The sequence below is a fragment of the Artemia franciscana genome, chromosome 21, assembly GCF_032884065.1.
Source record: "Artemia franciscana chromosome 21, ASM3288406v1, whole genome shotgun sequence".
Classification (NCBI taxonomy): domain Eukaryota; kingdom Metazoa; phylum Arthropoda; class Branchiopoda; order Anostraca; family Artemiidae; genus Artemia; species Artemia franciscana.
The window spans coordinates 6864508-6880454 of record NC_088883.1 but is presented as its reverse complement, the minus strand read 5'-3'; the positions used below and the strand labels follow the sequence as shown (position 1 = coordinate 6880454).

General features: G+C 36.1%; 1 protein-coding gene across 3 annotated transcripts in view; it reads left to right on the top strand.

The window, feature by feature from the left end:
* The window catches only part of LOC136040855 (axoneme-associated protein mst101(2)-like), a 124085-nt gene that overhangs the window by 24522 nt on the left and 83616 nt on the right, over positions 1-15947 (top strand). For all 3 annotated transcript variants that reach the window (XM_065725232.1, XM_065725229.1, XM_065725231.1), the window contains exons 3-6: positions 3726-3864; positions 9598-9719; positions 12845-12950; positions 13717-13854. In XM_065725232.1, coding sequence (XP_065581304.1) covers positions 3726-3864; positions 9598-9719; positions 12845-12950; positions 13717-13854 — 505 coding nt within the window. The remainder of the gene's footprint in view (positions 1-3725; positions 3865-9597; positions 9720-12844; positions 12951-13716; positions 13855-15947) is intronic.

The window sequence follows — 15947 nt, the reverse complement described above, 5'->3', positions numbered from 1 at the left end:
TAAAAATATACGGCGAAAGAACTCCCCCTTGTCTTACACCGCAACGAACAGGGATATGACCAAAATAAGAATTATCTAATGACTTAAGGCGAAGGTAAGAATGGGAGTACCAAAAACGAAGCACATGAATTACCGACGGATTTACTCCTCTCTGGCATAATGCTGTCCATGCTTGAGTATGACAAACACAGTCAAATGCTTTAGACAAGTCTAGGGTTGCGAAATGAAGCATGCGACGAGTGCGATGGGCATCTTTTAATAAAGAAGTCGAAGCACGGTGAGCATGCTGACAGCCTAGCCCAGATCTAAAACCAAATTGATTAAGTATGAAACTTTCCATATTTTTTTTCTAGTATCTCGATTGGAACTACGAATTTGAGCTAATTGCTAATTTAAGATTAATTAATTTAAAAGATTAACTAATTTAACTATATTAACTAATTTAAAAGATTAAGCTAATCTTTGAATTTGAGCTAATTGATCTAAACAACAATGAATAATAAAACAAAATAAGAAAAAAAATACGAAAAACGGGGATATTTACAGCCATTGAAAATAAATATTTTTATTTATTTCGGCCTCGTTTCGGCCGAAATATTTGTATTATTTATATATTATTATTTGTAATATTTGAATATTATTATTTGTATTATAAATACTATTTTTATTGTAAAGTGTGCAAGCGTGCAAAAAAAAGATGTTACTGAAACAATCACTTAAATAAATGAAAACCAAAATGTTAAAAACATCACTTAAACAAAAGTAGGGCTAATTCCTGAAAAATTTAAGAAATTAAATCTGGGCTCATTTTATTTACTACTTATGTAAATAGAATAAAACTTATAATAAAATAGAATCTTGGCAACTAAAATTGAAAAATTGACACAGTCCTAGAAAATTTTTCAATTATAGTTTCAAAGATTCCATTTTATTAGTACGATAAAAATTTTATTTATCATGAAATATATATGCAACATTACATTTTACTATTCCCCCAAAGGCTCATTGGCCTGTAAATAAGGGGAAGAAGAAAGGAGTCCCTTAATCAGAAAAAAATATCACTTACTCACCAAGAGATGAACTAACAGGTAAAAAAAACAAATAAAATTATAGAAAACAAAAACTAAATTAATTTAATAACTGAATTAATTAAGTAAATTATATAAACTCCAATAAAATAATAATATGTAAGAAAAATAAGTAAGTTGTTATTTATATACGTAGCTTGCTATGGACGGCTCTTGGATATAGAGAGGGTTAAACAATTCCACTGCCTTTCGTAAATTCTCTGTTTTTTTTTTTTTTTTTTTTTTTTTTTTTTTTTTTTTTTTTTTTTTTTTTATAGTTTATAGCGTTATGAACTACCCTTAATGCACTAAGGACATGAAAATCAAACATTATTTGCCCCTGGAACCCATCTTAGGTCTAACAACACCTGAAAACTTGGATTTTTCAAAATAATTTCTTTGGCTATTTCAAAATTATGAAGTTTTTAGGTTAGCACTATATTTTCATAAGTGTTGTCGCGTGAATTCAGGAAATGTAATAAGCGAAACTAAATAGTTTGATTTGACAAGAATTTACGTCCATACAAATTCAAGCAATAACAATATAACGTCCAAACCAGTGGTGTTGATCTCCGTTTCGTGGCCCTTCAGCCAGGAAGTGCGAGGGGGGGTACGAGGCCAGCCACTCTGTTCTTTTGCACATCCTTCCTGTCTACCATCCCTAGAATTTCTGCGGGTACATATTCTAGAGCCATGTAAAGGTGCATATAGATTTCAAGTCCAATGATTTTATATTTTCCTACTTTTTTAAGATAATTGATAACGATTTTTATTGAAATTTCCACGATAAATTTCAGAAATTATTAAGGGAGATAATAAGTCCCTGATTTTGTGTAAGAGGAAGACAAATTTGATACTTCAAATACTATAAATTAACCCAAATGAACTACCATATCTTAAGATCATTTGAAAGAAAAATCATTTAGCAATTGAGCAAAGTTTTTCATTTCCATACTAAACGTTAAATGCATATACTAAACGTTAAATGCAACGTTAAATGCATTTAACGTTAACGTTAAATGCAATTATCTCCCAACAACTCTTTCTAACTGCTCTTTAGTACATTAAAACCAAAAACAGGAAGAACAATAGGGAATTTCTCAAGACAGTGGGAAACAAATTAGAATGAATATTTCGGCCCTATGTCCAAGGGCCGTCCTCAGCAATACAAAAATATATAAGAAGAAACAACTTACAACAGGATAAAATCAATAAAACTAAAATGAACAATTTTTCTAAACAGTTCCAGCATCCTTTCCTCAGCGAAGTTCAACCAGGACTGATTAATAAATTGTAATGAAACGAGGTAATTCGTTGAAATGAAAGAGAATGATTTAGAAACACGTTTTTAATGCCAGCCTTGCTTTTTTCACTGCTGATCTCGTAGGTCTATTTTTGACAGGCTCTGTGTTAATATCTATTGATTTTTTATAAAATTTCGTAAGGTTATTTAAATTTACGTAATTTAGTGAATATTCTCCCAAGTCCCTATTTAAGGAAATATTATTATTAATCTTAAGTCTGATTTCAATTGCTTCTCAAACTACTTGCTTTATGCCAAAATGGAAATGCAATGTTCTCTTCGTCACTATTTACTTTAGTACATTAAATTTTGTTTATCGATACCCTACTGGAAACGCTGGTTTCACTCATACACAAATTCTTTCATAGCTATTTTTCTCCTGTCGAAAACTCTCCATAGGTATTTGTAATATATTCTCTGAGGCCAACCTGACTTTTATACATAATAATGATAGATGGTTTGGAAATTGCTAAAAATAAACCAGCCATCAATAAAGACAATGGTGAGTTTCATATTAGCGAAATTTGGGAACCCATCACCCATAAATTGAAAACTCACAAAAACTCCACCCCTTTCCTAAAGGCCCAACCTCTTTAAGATCCACTAGGATAGCAGCCATCAATGCCTCTACCAAAATTCGGGCCATGGCACAACAATAATTCCAGGTTCAGCTCATCATTAGTGTTGTTCAGTGTTTTTAGATTTATTTATTTATTGATTTTACTTTCTGGCAAGAAATTTGAATTTAACCTGATGATGACAGGCGCAGGTCCTGTCGAAATTATCGTTAGAAGAAAAATCAATCACCTGACATCCATAGCTTAGGTAAGCTTATTACCATCTATCATAATTATGTCAAAAACTCGGAGCCCCTCCCTCTTTCTCACTCTCTTTCCAGCGCTCATATTTACAAATAAAATTCAACATTAGATCAATAAGTTTTCGATTCCTTGCTTATTTTCTATAATTCAATTTACCTCTCTATCGAACTGTTAAAAACTCCCCAATGACCACTTTTTTATTTTGTTTCTGTTTCCAATAATGTAAAACAAGGAGTCTATAGCCCCATCCCCAAATTTTGTATCTAATTTCATGTCAATTATTATAAAAAAATTGGAAATTATTGAAAAAATTTTATCTAAAGATCTATTTTTGAACCTATTTGCCCCTATAGCTGGACATACGGCAAGTTATTTTCCTCAATCACCCAAAATAAAGGGTTGACCTCATATCTCCTCTAGCAGTGAGTTTTTGAGGACGTATCAGTACCTGAAGGGAAGGCAATTGTCCCCCGCCCCAAGATATCTCCCCAAAGATTTTAAGAACCTTTTTTTCAGACTATCCTTTTTTTTCAGGAATTAGGGCAATATTTTGATGATCAAATTGCTGCCGGAGCTGCACTTCTTTTAACTGGAAATGCGACTTCTGCTTTTGTACCTAAGACACCATCGAGAAAAGCCCCAATAATGACCAGAAATAGGCTCCAAGGGAAAGGTATATATTCTTTCATGTTTTTATGGCACTTGGTATTAACCAAGTGACATATAGCAATCACAAATTCTGTCGGTCTGTCGGTCCTGGTTTTGCTACTTTAGGCTCTTCCAGGTAAGCTAGGACGATGAAATTTGGCAAGCGTATCAGGGACCGGACCAGATTAAATTAGAAATAATCGTTTTCCCGACTTGACCATCTGGGGGGGAGTGGGGAGCCGGTTAATTCGGAAAAAATAAAAAAATGAAGTATTTTTAACTTATGAGCGGGTGATGGGATCTTAATGAAGTTTGATGTTTGGAATGATATTGTGTCTCAGAGCTCTTATTTTAAATCCGGCCGGATCTTATGACATTGGGGGGAGTTGGAGGGGGGGGGGACCTAAAATCTTGGAAAACACTTAGAGAGGAAGGATGGGGATGAAACTTGATGGGAAAAATAAGTACAAGTCCCAGATACATGATTGACATAATCGGAACGGATCCGCTCTCTTTGGGGTAGTTGGGGGGAGGGGGGTAATTCTGAAAAATTCGAAAAATTAAGGTATTTTTAACTTACGAACGAGTGATCGGATCTCTATGAAATTTGATGTTTAGAAGGATATCGTGTCTTAGAGCTCTCATTTTAAATCCTGACCGGATCTGGTGACATTGGGGGGGGGGGAGTTGGGAGGGGGAAACCTAAAACTTGGAAAACACTTAGAGTGGAGGGATCGGGATGAAATTTGGTGGGAAAAAATCCTAGATACATGATTGTCATAAACGGAATAGATCCGCTCTCTTTGGGGTAGTTGGGGGGGGGTTATTTCTGAAAAATGAGAAAAAATGAGGTATTTTTAACTTACGAACGGGTGATCGGATCTCAATGAAATTTTATATTTAGAAGGATATCGTGGCTCAGAGCTCTTATTTTAAATCTTGACCGGATCTGGTGACATTGGGGGAGTTAGGAGGGGGAAACCTAAAACTTGGAAAACACTTAGAGTGGAGGGATCAGGATGAAACTTGTTGGGAAAAATAATCACGAGTCCTAGATACATGATTGACATAACCGGAACGGATCCGCTCTCTTTGGGGTAGTTGGGGGGGGGGTTAATTCTGAAAAATGAGAAAAAATGAGGTATTTTTAACTTACGAACGGGTGATCGGATCTCAATGAAATTTGATATTTAGAAGGATATCGTGTCTCGAATCTCTTATTTTAAATCTTGACCGGATCTGGTGACATTGGGGGAAGTTTGGGGGGGGGACCTAAAATCATGGAAAACGCTTAGATTGGAGGGATCGGGATGAAACTTGGTGGGAAAAATAAGCAGAAGTCTTACATACGCTATTTACATAATTGGACCGGATCCGCTCTATTGAGGGGGGGGGGGTTAATTCTCAAAAATAAGAAAAAAGACGTATTTTTAACTTACGAAGGAGTGATCGGATCTTCATGAAACTTCATATTTAGAAGGACCTCGTAACTCAGATCTCTTATTTAAATCTCAACCATATCAAGCGTAATTGGGAGGGGGGGCAGTTGGGGGGGACTGGAAATCTTAGAAAATATTTAAAGCGGTGAGATCAGGATGAAACTGGATGGGAAGAATAGAAACCTGTCTAAGATACTTGACTGACATAGCCGGACCGGATCTGCTCTCTTTGGTGGAATTGGGGGGGGGGGGGTAATTTTGAAAATTGAGGTATTTGTAACTTACGAAAGAGTGACCAGATCTTAATGAAATTTGATATTTAGAAGGATCTTGTGCTTTAAAGTTCTAATTTTATATTCCGACCAGATCCTGTGACATTGGGGGGAGTTGGAGGGGGAAACCGGAATTCTTGGAAAACGTGAAAATTGGGGTATATTTATCTTACGAATAGATGATCAGATCTTAATGAAATTTGATTTTTAGAAGGAATTCATGTCTCAGAGCTCATATTTCAAATCCCTACCAGATCTTTTGACATTGGGGGGAGTTGGAGGGGGAAATCTTGGAAAATCACCTGGAGTGGAGGAATCGGGATGAAGCTTGGTGGATAGAATAAACAACTGTCCTTGATACGTGATTGACAGAATCGTACTGGATTCGCTCTCTTTGGGGGAGTTGGGGGGAGGGGTTCAGTGATTTGGCGAGTTTGGTGCTTCTGGACGTGCTAGGACGATGAAAATTGGTAGGCGTATCAGGGAGCTGCACAATTTGACTTGATAAAGTTGTTTTCCCAGATCCGACCATCTGGGGGGCTAAAGGGAGAGGAAAAATTAGAAAAAATTTGGTATTTATAACTTACGAGTGGGTGATCGGATTTTAATGAATTTTGACATTTAGAAGGACATCGTGACTCAGAGCTCTTATTTTAAATCCTGACCGGCATTAAGCCTCTTATTTTCCTTTTTAAATCAATCTATTGATTCATAGAATTTTGTTAGAGCTCATACCATATGATCTTGGCTCTTAGCTCTTCTTGCCTTGCCACAAGTGCCATATGAGCTCTTAGCTCTTGTTTGCTATATTGAATCAACTAATTTATAATAAATTAGAGACAGCGTAGATTTTACAAGTTCCAGTCTCGTTGCCAATCCATGAAAAGGTTGAGGGAGGGGAGGGAGCAAAATATATATTTCAAAATATGGACGGAAGATGGAGGTGGTAATTTGATTGTTTTTTTTTTCTTGGTATTCATTGGTATTAACCAAGTGACGTAGCAATCGCAAATTCTGTCGGCCTGTCTGTCTGTCTGTCCTGGTTTTGCTACTTTAGGCACTTAAGACCGGACCAGATTAAATTAGAAATTGTCGCTTTCCCGATTTGACCATCTGGGGGGGGGAGTGGGGGGCCCGTTAATTCCGAAAAAATTTAGTATTTTTAACTTACGAACGGTTGACCAGATCTTAGTGACATTTGATGTTTGGAAGGGTATCGTGTCTCAGAGCTGTTATTTTAAATCCCAACTTGATCTGGTGACACTGGGGGGGGGGGGGGGTCGGGAGGGGGAAACCTAAAATCTTGGAAAACACTTAGAGTGGAGGGATCGGGATGAAACTTGGTGGGAAAAACAAGCACAAGTCCTAAACACATGATTGAAATAACTGGAACGGATCCGCTCTCTTTGGGGTAGTTGGGGGGGGGGGGGTTAATTCTGAAAAATTAGAAGAAATGAGGTATTTTTAACTTACGAACGGGTGATCGGATCTCAATGAAATTTGATATTTAGAAGGATATCGTGTCTCAAAGCTCTAATTTTAAATACCGACCGGATCTGGTGACATTGGGGGGAGTTTGGGGGGGGGACCTAAAATCATGGAAAACGCTTAGATTGGAGGGATCGGGATGAAACTTGGTGGGAAAAATAAACAGAAGTCTTAGATACGTAATTTAAATAATTGGAACGGATCCGCTCTATTGAGGGGGGGGGGGGTAATTCTGAAAAATTAGAAAAAAGACGTATTTTTAACTTACGAAGGAGTGATCGGATCTTCATGAAACTTCATATTTAGAAGGACCTCGTAACTCAGATCTCTTATTTAAATCTCAACCATATCAAGCGTAATCGTGAGGGGGGGCAGTGGGGGGGGGGGGACTGGAAATCTTAGAAAATATTTAAAGCGGTGAGATCAGGATGAAACTGGATGGGAAGGATAGAAACCTGTCTAAGATACTTGACTGACATAGCCGGACCGGATCTGCTCTCTTTGGTGGAATTGGGGGGGGGGGGATAATTTTGAAAATTGAGGTATTTGTAACTTACGAAATAGTTACCAGATCTTAATGAAATTTGATATTTAGAAGGATCTTGTGCTTTAAAGTTCTAATTTTATATTCCGACCAGATCCTGTGACATTGGGGGGAGTTGGAGGGGGAAACCGGAATTCTTGGAAAACGTGAAAATTGGGGTATATTTATCTTACGAATAGATGATCAGATCTAAATGAAATTTGATTTTTAGAAGGAATTCATGTCTCAGAGCTCATATTTCAAATCCCGACCAGATCTTTTGACATTGGGGGGAGTTGGAGGGGGAAATCTTGGAAAATCACCTGGAGTGGAGGAATCGGGATGATGCTTGGTGGATAGAATAAGCAAATGTCCTTGATACTTGATTGACGTAACCGTACTGGATTCGCTCTCTTTGGGGGCTTTGGGGGGACAGGTGTCAGGCGTGTCTGGTAGGCATGTCAGGGAGCTGCACAAATTGACTTGATAAAGTCCTTTTCCCAGATTCGACCATCTGGAGGACTAAAGGGGGAGGGAAAATTAGAAAAAAATGACCTATTTATAACTTACGAGTGGGTGATCGGATCTTAATGAATTTTGATATTAAGAAGAAAATCGTGACTCAGAGCTCTTATTTTAAATCCTGACCGGCATTAAGCCACTGATTTTTCTTTTAAATCAGTCTATTGATTCTTATAATTTTGTTAGAGCTCATACCATATGAGCTCTTGGCTCTTAGCTCTTCTTGCCTCGTCACAAGTACCATGTGAGCTCTTAGATCTTGTTGGATTTTAGTGGGGGCAAGTAGTGCGGATGGACCCTACTATTTGCATTAAAGTATAACGTACCACAACAATGCCTCGAGAAAAGGGACTCATTTAATGTATTCGCTTTCAAAATAGAAGGAAGTATTCCTGAAAAAGTACCGTTACTGCAATAAGAGGAAGGAGCTTCCCCCCACCCCTCCCTACCTCATACGACAAGCTTCATCTTTTATTTAGTACATGTACTCTTCAAATGAAGATCGGCGGTTCAGTACATATTCTTCTGAATTTTCCTCCATTTCGTATAAAACACTTTTCATGGAAATTCTGAAGCTGCGGGCCTAAAGGCGCTTTATTGAGGTCTTAGGTTTCCATCCCAGTAAAAAAAAATTGTCTGGCCTCCACCCTGATTATTGGTTCGCATTTGCGGTACATTGTAAGAGGGACCTACACGAGGGTGCCAGAATATTCTTGAATTTTGTGGTCTCTTTTTAAACAAATAATTCACTTTGTACTGTCTACCCTTTAAAATCATCTTATTATTGTTGTCCCTCACCCCGGTAGAAATTCTTTGGTACATGCCTGAGCTACAATTATTAGATTTATTGGATAAATGGTTTATATTTGTTGTTCATTTTTATAGATGAACGCCATTCCGTGACCCAGTAAGGTCTCTGAGACTGAGGGCTATAAAAAAAAAAAAAAACCCTATTGTTCTCGGAATTTTTACTCTGGCATCTCGATCCTTTTTGGGCTGAAAGCTGCTGTTTTGATATTCTTAATGCTGTAAATTGGTACTTCACGCGATATATATCTTTTTCTTTTGCATACAAGCTTTATTTGAGTGAGACATCTTTTTAAAACCTACGAATACTTGTTGAGTAAGATTACCCTGGAAAAAATAATCAACAAAATATGTATGTGTACCAATCTTTTGAAGAAACATGAAATTACGTAGTTCCTCAGATAGGGGCTTTAGGGTTCTCATACATGCTAAATTTCACTTCGAAAGGTTCACAAAAGAGTATATGCAATTAAACGGTGTTGTTATGTACTAATTTATTCCTTAGACTTTTTATGTGAGTTTTTGTTTTAGAACAATTTTACGCTTTTGATTCCAAGCTGTTTTACCTTCTTTTTAATTTGTTGGACTATTTCTTTTTTTTACTAGTGCTGTTTCTCTTTTCTTAGAATAAATATCATACCTTATTTTAACTTTTTTCAATCTTTTTAATGAACAAGTTTCAAAATTTAAAATTTAAATTTTCTCAGAAAATTTGGCGTCAAAGGCAGAGTTTGCTACCAAGTTACTTTTTGAAGATCAAACTGTAAGCAGTGAACCTACTACAAGTCCAGAAAACACTCGAACAAGAAGAGGCCGCCAAGCATCTAAAGTAAGCTACTTATACCCTACTCCAAGGACGTATCCACTATTTTTTTTCGGGGGTGTTTTACACAGAAAAAAACTTCAAAAGTGCATCAAATATTTGTTTATAGGTATTTTTGTTACATTTTTACGAGTTGGATAAAAATTTTGGGACGGAGGTGTTCAAAACCCGTAATACCCCTACCCCCTGGATACGACCTTACCTTACTCCTTATATTAATAAAATTAGTTTCAATTCGTTACATTTTATGGTGAAATCCCTTTAAAAATATATAAGTTTTTAATTTCGTCTAGCTTGTTATTTTGATTAGAAATAATGTGATATTAACTTGTCAAACAGAAAAGTACATAGGAGTTTGTTTTCAAGGTGGCCTAATAATACTACTACTAAGCCGCTTGAGGCCAACACAGCTACGCATATTCCTCCTCCAACCCAGTCTATTTAAAGCCTCCCTCCTTACATCCTTTCAGGAAGTTCCCATTTACTTTAAATCTTTCCTTATGACACCCTCCAACCCCAGACGAGGACTAACTGCTTTCTGTTTAGCCATAGACGGTTGGCCGAAAAGGACAATCTTCGGCATTCTGTCATACTTCATCCGCAGAACGTGCCCTAGCCATCTCAATCTTTATTTCCTTATAGCCCTAGAAAGTGGGATTGAACCACATTTTTCGTACAGCCTACTGTTTGAGATACGGTCAGTCAGCCGGGTACCCAGAACAATCTGTAGGCAATTTCTCTAGAAGACATCTAGTAAATCTTCATCCGCTTTTCGGAGCACTTATGCTTCAGAGCCATATTTGACCACTGTCATCACTGTAGCTTCCAATATTCTAATCTTGGTTTGCAGACTTATCTTCCTATTATTCTAAACTTTCTTTTACTGTGAAAAAACATCCTGAGCCTTGGCTATTCTACTTTTAACATCTTCACTGCTCCCACCGTCTTTACTAACAATACTGCTAAGGTAAGTGAAGCTGCCCACTTGATTAATCTTTTCGTTACCCAACATCACCTTTTCTTCTCAAAATTAATTTTCAAACCTATTCTAGCACTCTGGACTCGCAAAACCACTTAAAGTTTATTCATTTTGCTTATTCTTTCATCTAGGAAGCTTAAGTCATCAGCATAATCTAAGTCCGGAAGAGTTTTTCTCCCCATTTGATTTTGTGGTCTCCATTGCCTTTCCAGTGCTCGTTAAGAGAAAGTCCATCAAAATGATCCATATAAAGGGGGCTAGAACACAACCATATGTGATTCAATACAAAACCAGTTGCTAACTTCATTTCCTACCTTAACCGCAGCTGTGCTATTCTTGTACATAGCACTAATCACTTTAGTGTATTTGTCTGGTTTAGCATACAAGAATAAAAGCTTTTCAAAAGCTCTTCTATCGACAGAAATGAACGCTTGCTCATAATATATAGAATGTGCTTTTGAATTTTGATACGGCTTTCGTTTAATGAGCCATTGTTGTAGGATAATGAAACTAAAAGGTAAAAAAAATAATAAAGAATAGTTATACCAGTTCCTACATAAAACAGAAGTGAAGTTCTGTCATAATGATTGTCAGTGTTATAAAGAATAATCCTCTTTTTAAAACTTCCTAGTTTATATGAAAAGCCCAACTCGAACATTCAATGATTCATATTTGTGTCAAATGGAGATAACTGCTGTTTTGAACCTTCTTTTGTTAAATTCAAATACTTTTCGAAACTATCAAGCTCAAACTTCAGGCACTCTTAAACTGTTCCAACCTGTTAATTGGACTTGAAATTAAGAAGGATATTAGGAATTAACCTGTTACACGCAGTTGTTTATGCTCAAAAGTAATAATGATTTTATATTAGCTTTCATGGGTTGATGTAGCTTTGGTTTAATAAATCGGGATAAGAAAATGATTCTATTAAATTTTAAATTCTGTTTAATTATAAATATTATTTTTATCACATTATTTTATTATTAAATATTACATCAATTATTCTTCATGATTATATTTTTAGATTATATTATTTAAACTATTCTTATTATTTTACTGTTATTATTTAAGCGTATTATTGTTATTATACAGTATATTATTTGATATTATACCCGGTTATGTTATTGTATATTATAATATATTATATTCTTTTTAAAACAAATACATTAGATTTATATAGTTGTAGAATTTGAAATAAGATTTTAATTTTATTAAGATTTTTGGGATTAAATAAGGCGGTTAATGAAAAAGAAATTGGCTAAAAAAGAAAAAACACTTATGGATTTCTGGCGAACTAACACGCTTTTAAGAAGAAAGAGAAGTTTTGTGACTTAGATTTTTTGACGGTGAATGCAGGGTGATGATTTTTCTTCTTTGAAAAAGAAAAACTTGCCTTAAAAAGGTGCTTTATATTAAAAGCCACACTCAAAAAGCTGATTAAATATATGGATGTTAAAGAGCATAAACTATAGTTTGGGCCTTAGTGGCCAACCTTAGATACTTCGCCAACCTGGAGAACGCAAAACGCTTCAAGTTCAACTGGGGTTTGTCAAAATGTTATCCAAAAAAAAATAATTCAGTTTTATATACTATTATCAAATTTATATTATGTTGTGCAGTTTTTACATCATATGTAGATACGTTATGAAATTCATATATGTTATCAAATTTACAGTTTTATATGTTATTTATCATTTTGTTGTTTGTATTATTATCATTATTTAGATAATTATTATTTTTTTTAATGAATTTTAATACTTTTTGGAAATAAATCTTGTTTTTAGGTTAGTCAAGTATTTTGGTTATGTCAGGGACACAGTGGACGAAAAAATAATGCCCTCTCGATTATGCCTCAAAGAATGTAAAATATGTGTTTTTTCGATTGGCTTCTGAATCACTCATTTTTTTCCTTTGTAGGCGGCTTTTTCCTTTGTTTCCTTTGTATTATTATCATTATTTAGATAATTATTATTTTTTTTAATGAATTTTAATACTTTTTAGAAATAAATCTTGTTTTTAGGTTAGTCAAGTATTTTGGTTATGTCAGGGACACAGTGGCAAGAAAATTAATGCCCTCTGGCTGATGCCTCAAAGAATGTAAAATATGTATTTTTTCGATTGGCTTCTGAATCACTCATTTTTTCCTTTGTAGGCGGCTTCAAATAAAATAAAGAATACTCTACAGTTCGAAAGATCAACAGCAAAGTTAAGGAGACCAGATGATGCTAGCGTAGTGGGAAATATTGCTGAAACTTTAAGTGAGTGCCTTTTTAGAATCCAGGATATAAATGTTTTTTCTACCCCCTCTTCCACTCAAAAACAGAAATGTTTTCTTTTTACTTCTTTAAGGGAACTTGGTATCAGCTGGGGAAGATAGAAATGTATGGCCAAGGTGAGTATAATCGTGCTCGTACAGTTGGAAATATAGTGTGGGGCAGTGCTGGTTCTCGCATCTCTTGTGGCTGGGGCAAAATTTTGATTAGTGCAAACTAAATTTTGACAGAATTTTCATTTTATTAACAAAATATTTTAAATTTATTAATTGATTAATAATTTTTTTGTATTGTTTAACTTATTTAAATTACTATTAATTACTCTAATTTAATTATCATTTTTTATTTATTTTCATTTTACTAAATAATTAGTAATGTATTAATATTTTCGATTTATGAACTGTGCCGTCTACAAAATATACAAAAAGGACTACGCTATTGTAGCCGTTACATGATTGATTTAAAGTATTGTGTCCCTAAAATTTCTGCACCATGGACAAGTGCCCCCTCTGTCCCTCCCCAAAAACCGCCTCTGGACAGAGGTAGGGAGGGATATGGGGAGGGCGAGGTCATAAGGGTTTTATGCAAGAAGAAGATGAAAAGAAAATAATTTAATTAACTGTTTTTGTTTCTGAATACTTTGTCTCCCTCTTTGATTTTTGCCCTTCTTTTTCTTTCTTTCTCTCTGAATTACAGCAATTACTGACTGAAAAGTACGCACTGCAGTTTTTTAAGATAAATTTACTTTTAGATGGTACAATTAACTTAGATGAACCCTCATGGAAACCGCGAAAACTAAGGACAAGAAGGAAAAATAAAGTTCTTCCTGTTTCATCAGAAGAAGAAGAGGATACAAACCAAGTAAAGGAAGACATTTCAACGAGACCGGGTAAGTTTCTTTATTAAGTCTTCTGCTTTGAAGTAAGAGTTGTTAACTCATACCCTTTGGCATGGCCGTGCCCGGGATTTATTTCGGGGAGGGGGTAAAAAAAAAACATCAAAAATTCGCTTATCTTCATTTTTATACGGATACCGATAAGTGAAATCAAGACATCAATTTTCGGGATGAAATTGATGTGACTGCTGAAATTTAGTAGTTCGAGTCTTTTCTGCTTGGCAAAAAACTACTTTAAAAAATGCTATAAAAAGTGGGAAAAAAAAACGAGGCACATTTGCACTTTCCCCAAGCTCTTTTAAAATTTGCCTCATGTAACGCACCAACTTTTAGACTACCAAAGGTTAAACGTACATATTGTTTAGATTGCAAGGTTGATTAAATCTTTAAATTTCCTGAGTTTCACTTTATTACAATCTTTACAGTTGGGGGAGGGGGGGGGCAAAAATTTATTGTTCAAAATCTTTGGGGGATTCGTTGCTTTTTCAACGAACACTACAAAAACATCTTAAGGTTCAGCGGAGGGGGGGATCTGGAAAGGCCCTTTTCTTTTTTTATTATGGTTACTGCTTATATTAAGACATTTTGCGATATTTTAGGCTACGTGAGGATCTTTGCGTAGTTGGTAGTTTGATGATCGATAGCCGTTCTCCTGCTACCACTACTAACAACTCACTGCGGTACCGAGTCGCCTGAGGCCAACACAGATACGCACGCTACTCCCCCTTCCCAACCTATTCAAAGCTTCCCTCTTTTCACCCTCCCAGGTAGTTCCTTCTTGATGATATCCTCCCATCCCAAGCGCAGGCGACCTGCTTTCTGTTTAACCCTAGACGGTTGGCCGAAAAGGACAATCTTCGGCAATCTGTCATCCTTCATCCGCAAAACGTGACCTAGCCATCTCAACCTTTCATCATAGCCCTAGAAAGTAGGATTGAACCACAATTTTCGTGTTGCCTACTGTTTGAAATACGGTCTGTCAGCTGGGTACCCAGAAAAAACCGTAGGCAATTTCTCTCGAAAACATCTAGCAAACTTTCGTCTGCTTTTTGGTTCACTCATGCTTCAGAGCCATATTTGACCACTGTCATCACTGTAGCTTCCAAAATTGTAATCTTGGTTTGTAGACTTATTCTTCCAGGCTTTATTTAAATGTAAAAAAAAAACACCTTGAGCCTTGGCTGTTCTATTTTTAACATCTTCGCCACTCCCAAAGTCTTTGCTAATAATGCTATCAAGGTAAGTGTGGCTGTCCACCTGATCAATTTTTTCGTTACCCAACGTCACCTTTTCATCTTCACTGATTCCAAGCCTTATTGACTTAGTGTTCTTATCATTGGTTTTTAAACCTATTCTAGCTCTCTGAACTCGCAAAATCTCTGAACTCGCAAAACCTCTAAAAGTTCATTCATTTTGCTCATACTTTCATCTAATGCTTATATCATAAGCATAATCTAAGTCTAGGAAAGTTCTCTCTCTCCATTTGATTCCATGGTCTCCCACTGTGCTGCTTAAGACAAACCTCCTCAAGATAAAATCCATCTAAATGATCCATATAAAGGGAGGCAGCGGTTCTCGATTTCTCTATTTCTTGATACCGCCCGGAGGACTCGGAGGACCGGAGGAGGTTGAACCTGAAATTAGCAACCTTTGGCTCGGTCCTCCACGAACATAACTGGAGGCACTTCAAGCACAGCATCTGTATCGTCTCTTAGGAAATCGTAATACGTGATTAAAACACTGGAGGTTTCTGACGAGTTAGATATAGGCGGGTGGTTCTCTGCTGTATTTTGAATGGCATCCTTGCTGATGGTGGTGGTCGAGATATAGTAGTACATAAGGTTCAAGGAGGCTCTTTCCGAGGTTTTTGATTCGGTAATCGAGAATGATTCCTGATTCCATCGCACTTCATATTTCCTGAAACCATTAAGAGGTTCCAGGTCAATCTTGATAGGAGATATACAAGCTAGCTAAGTTTTTCGTTTTACTTTTATCTCTTCTTTGCACTTTCAATGTCATTTCGTCAGGTTGTCCTTTTGCGTGTACAAAAGGCTGGAGGCGAATGAACCTGACGATTTTGATGTCAT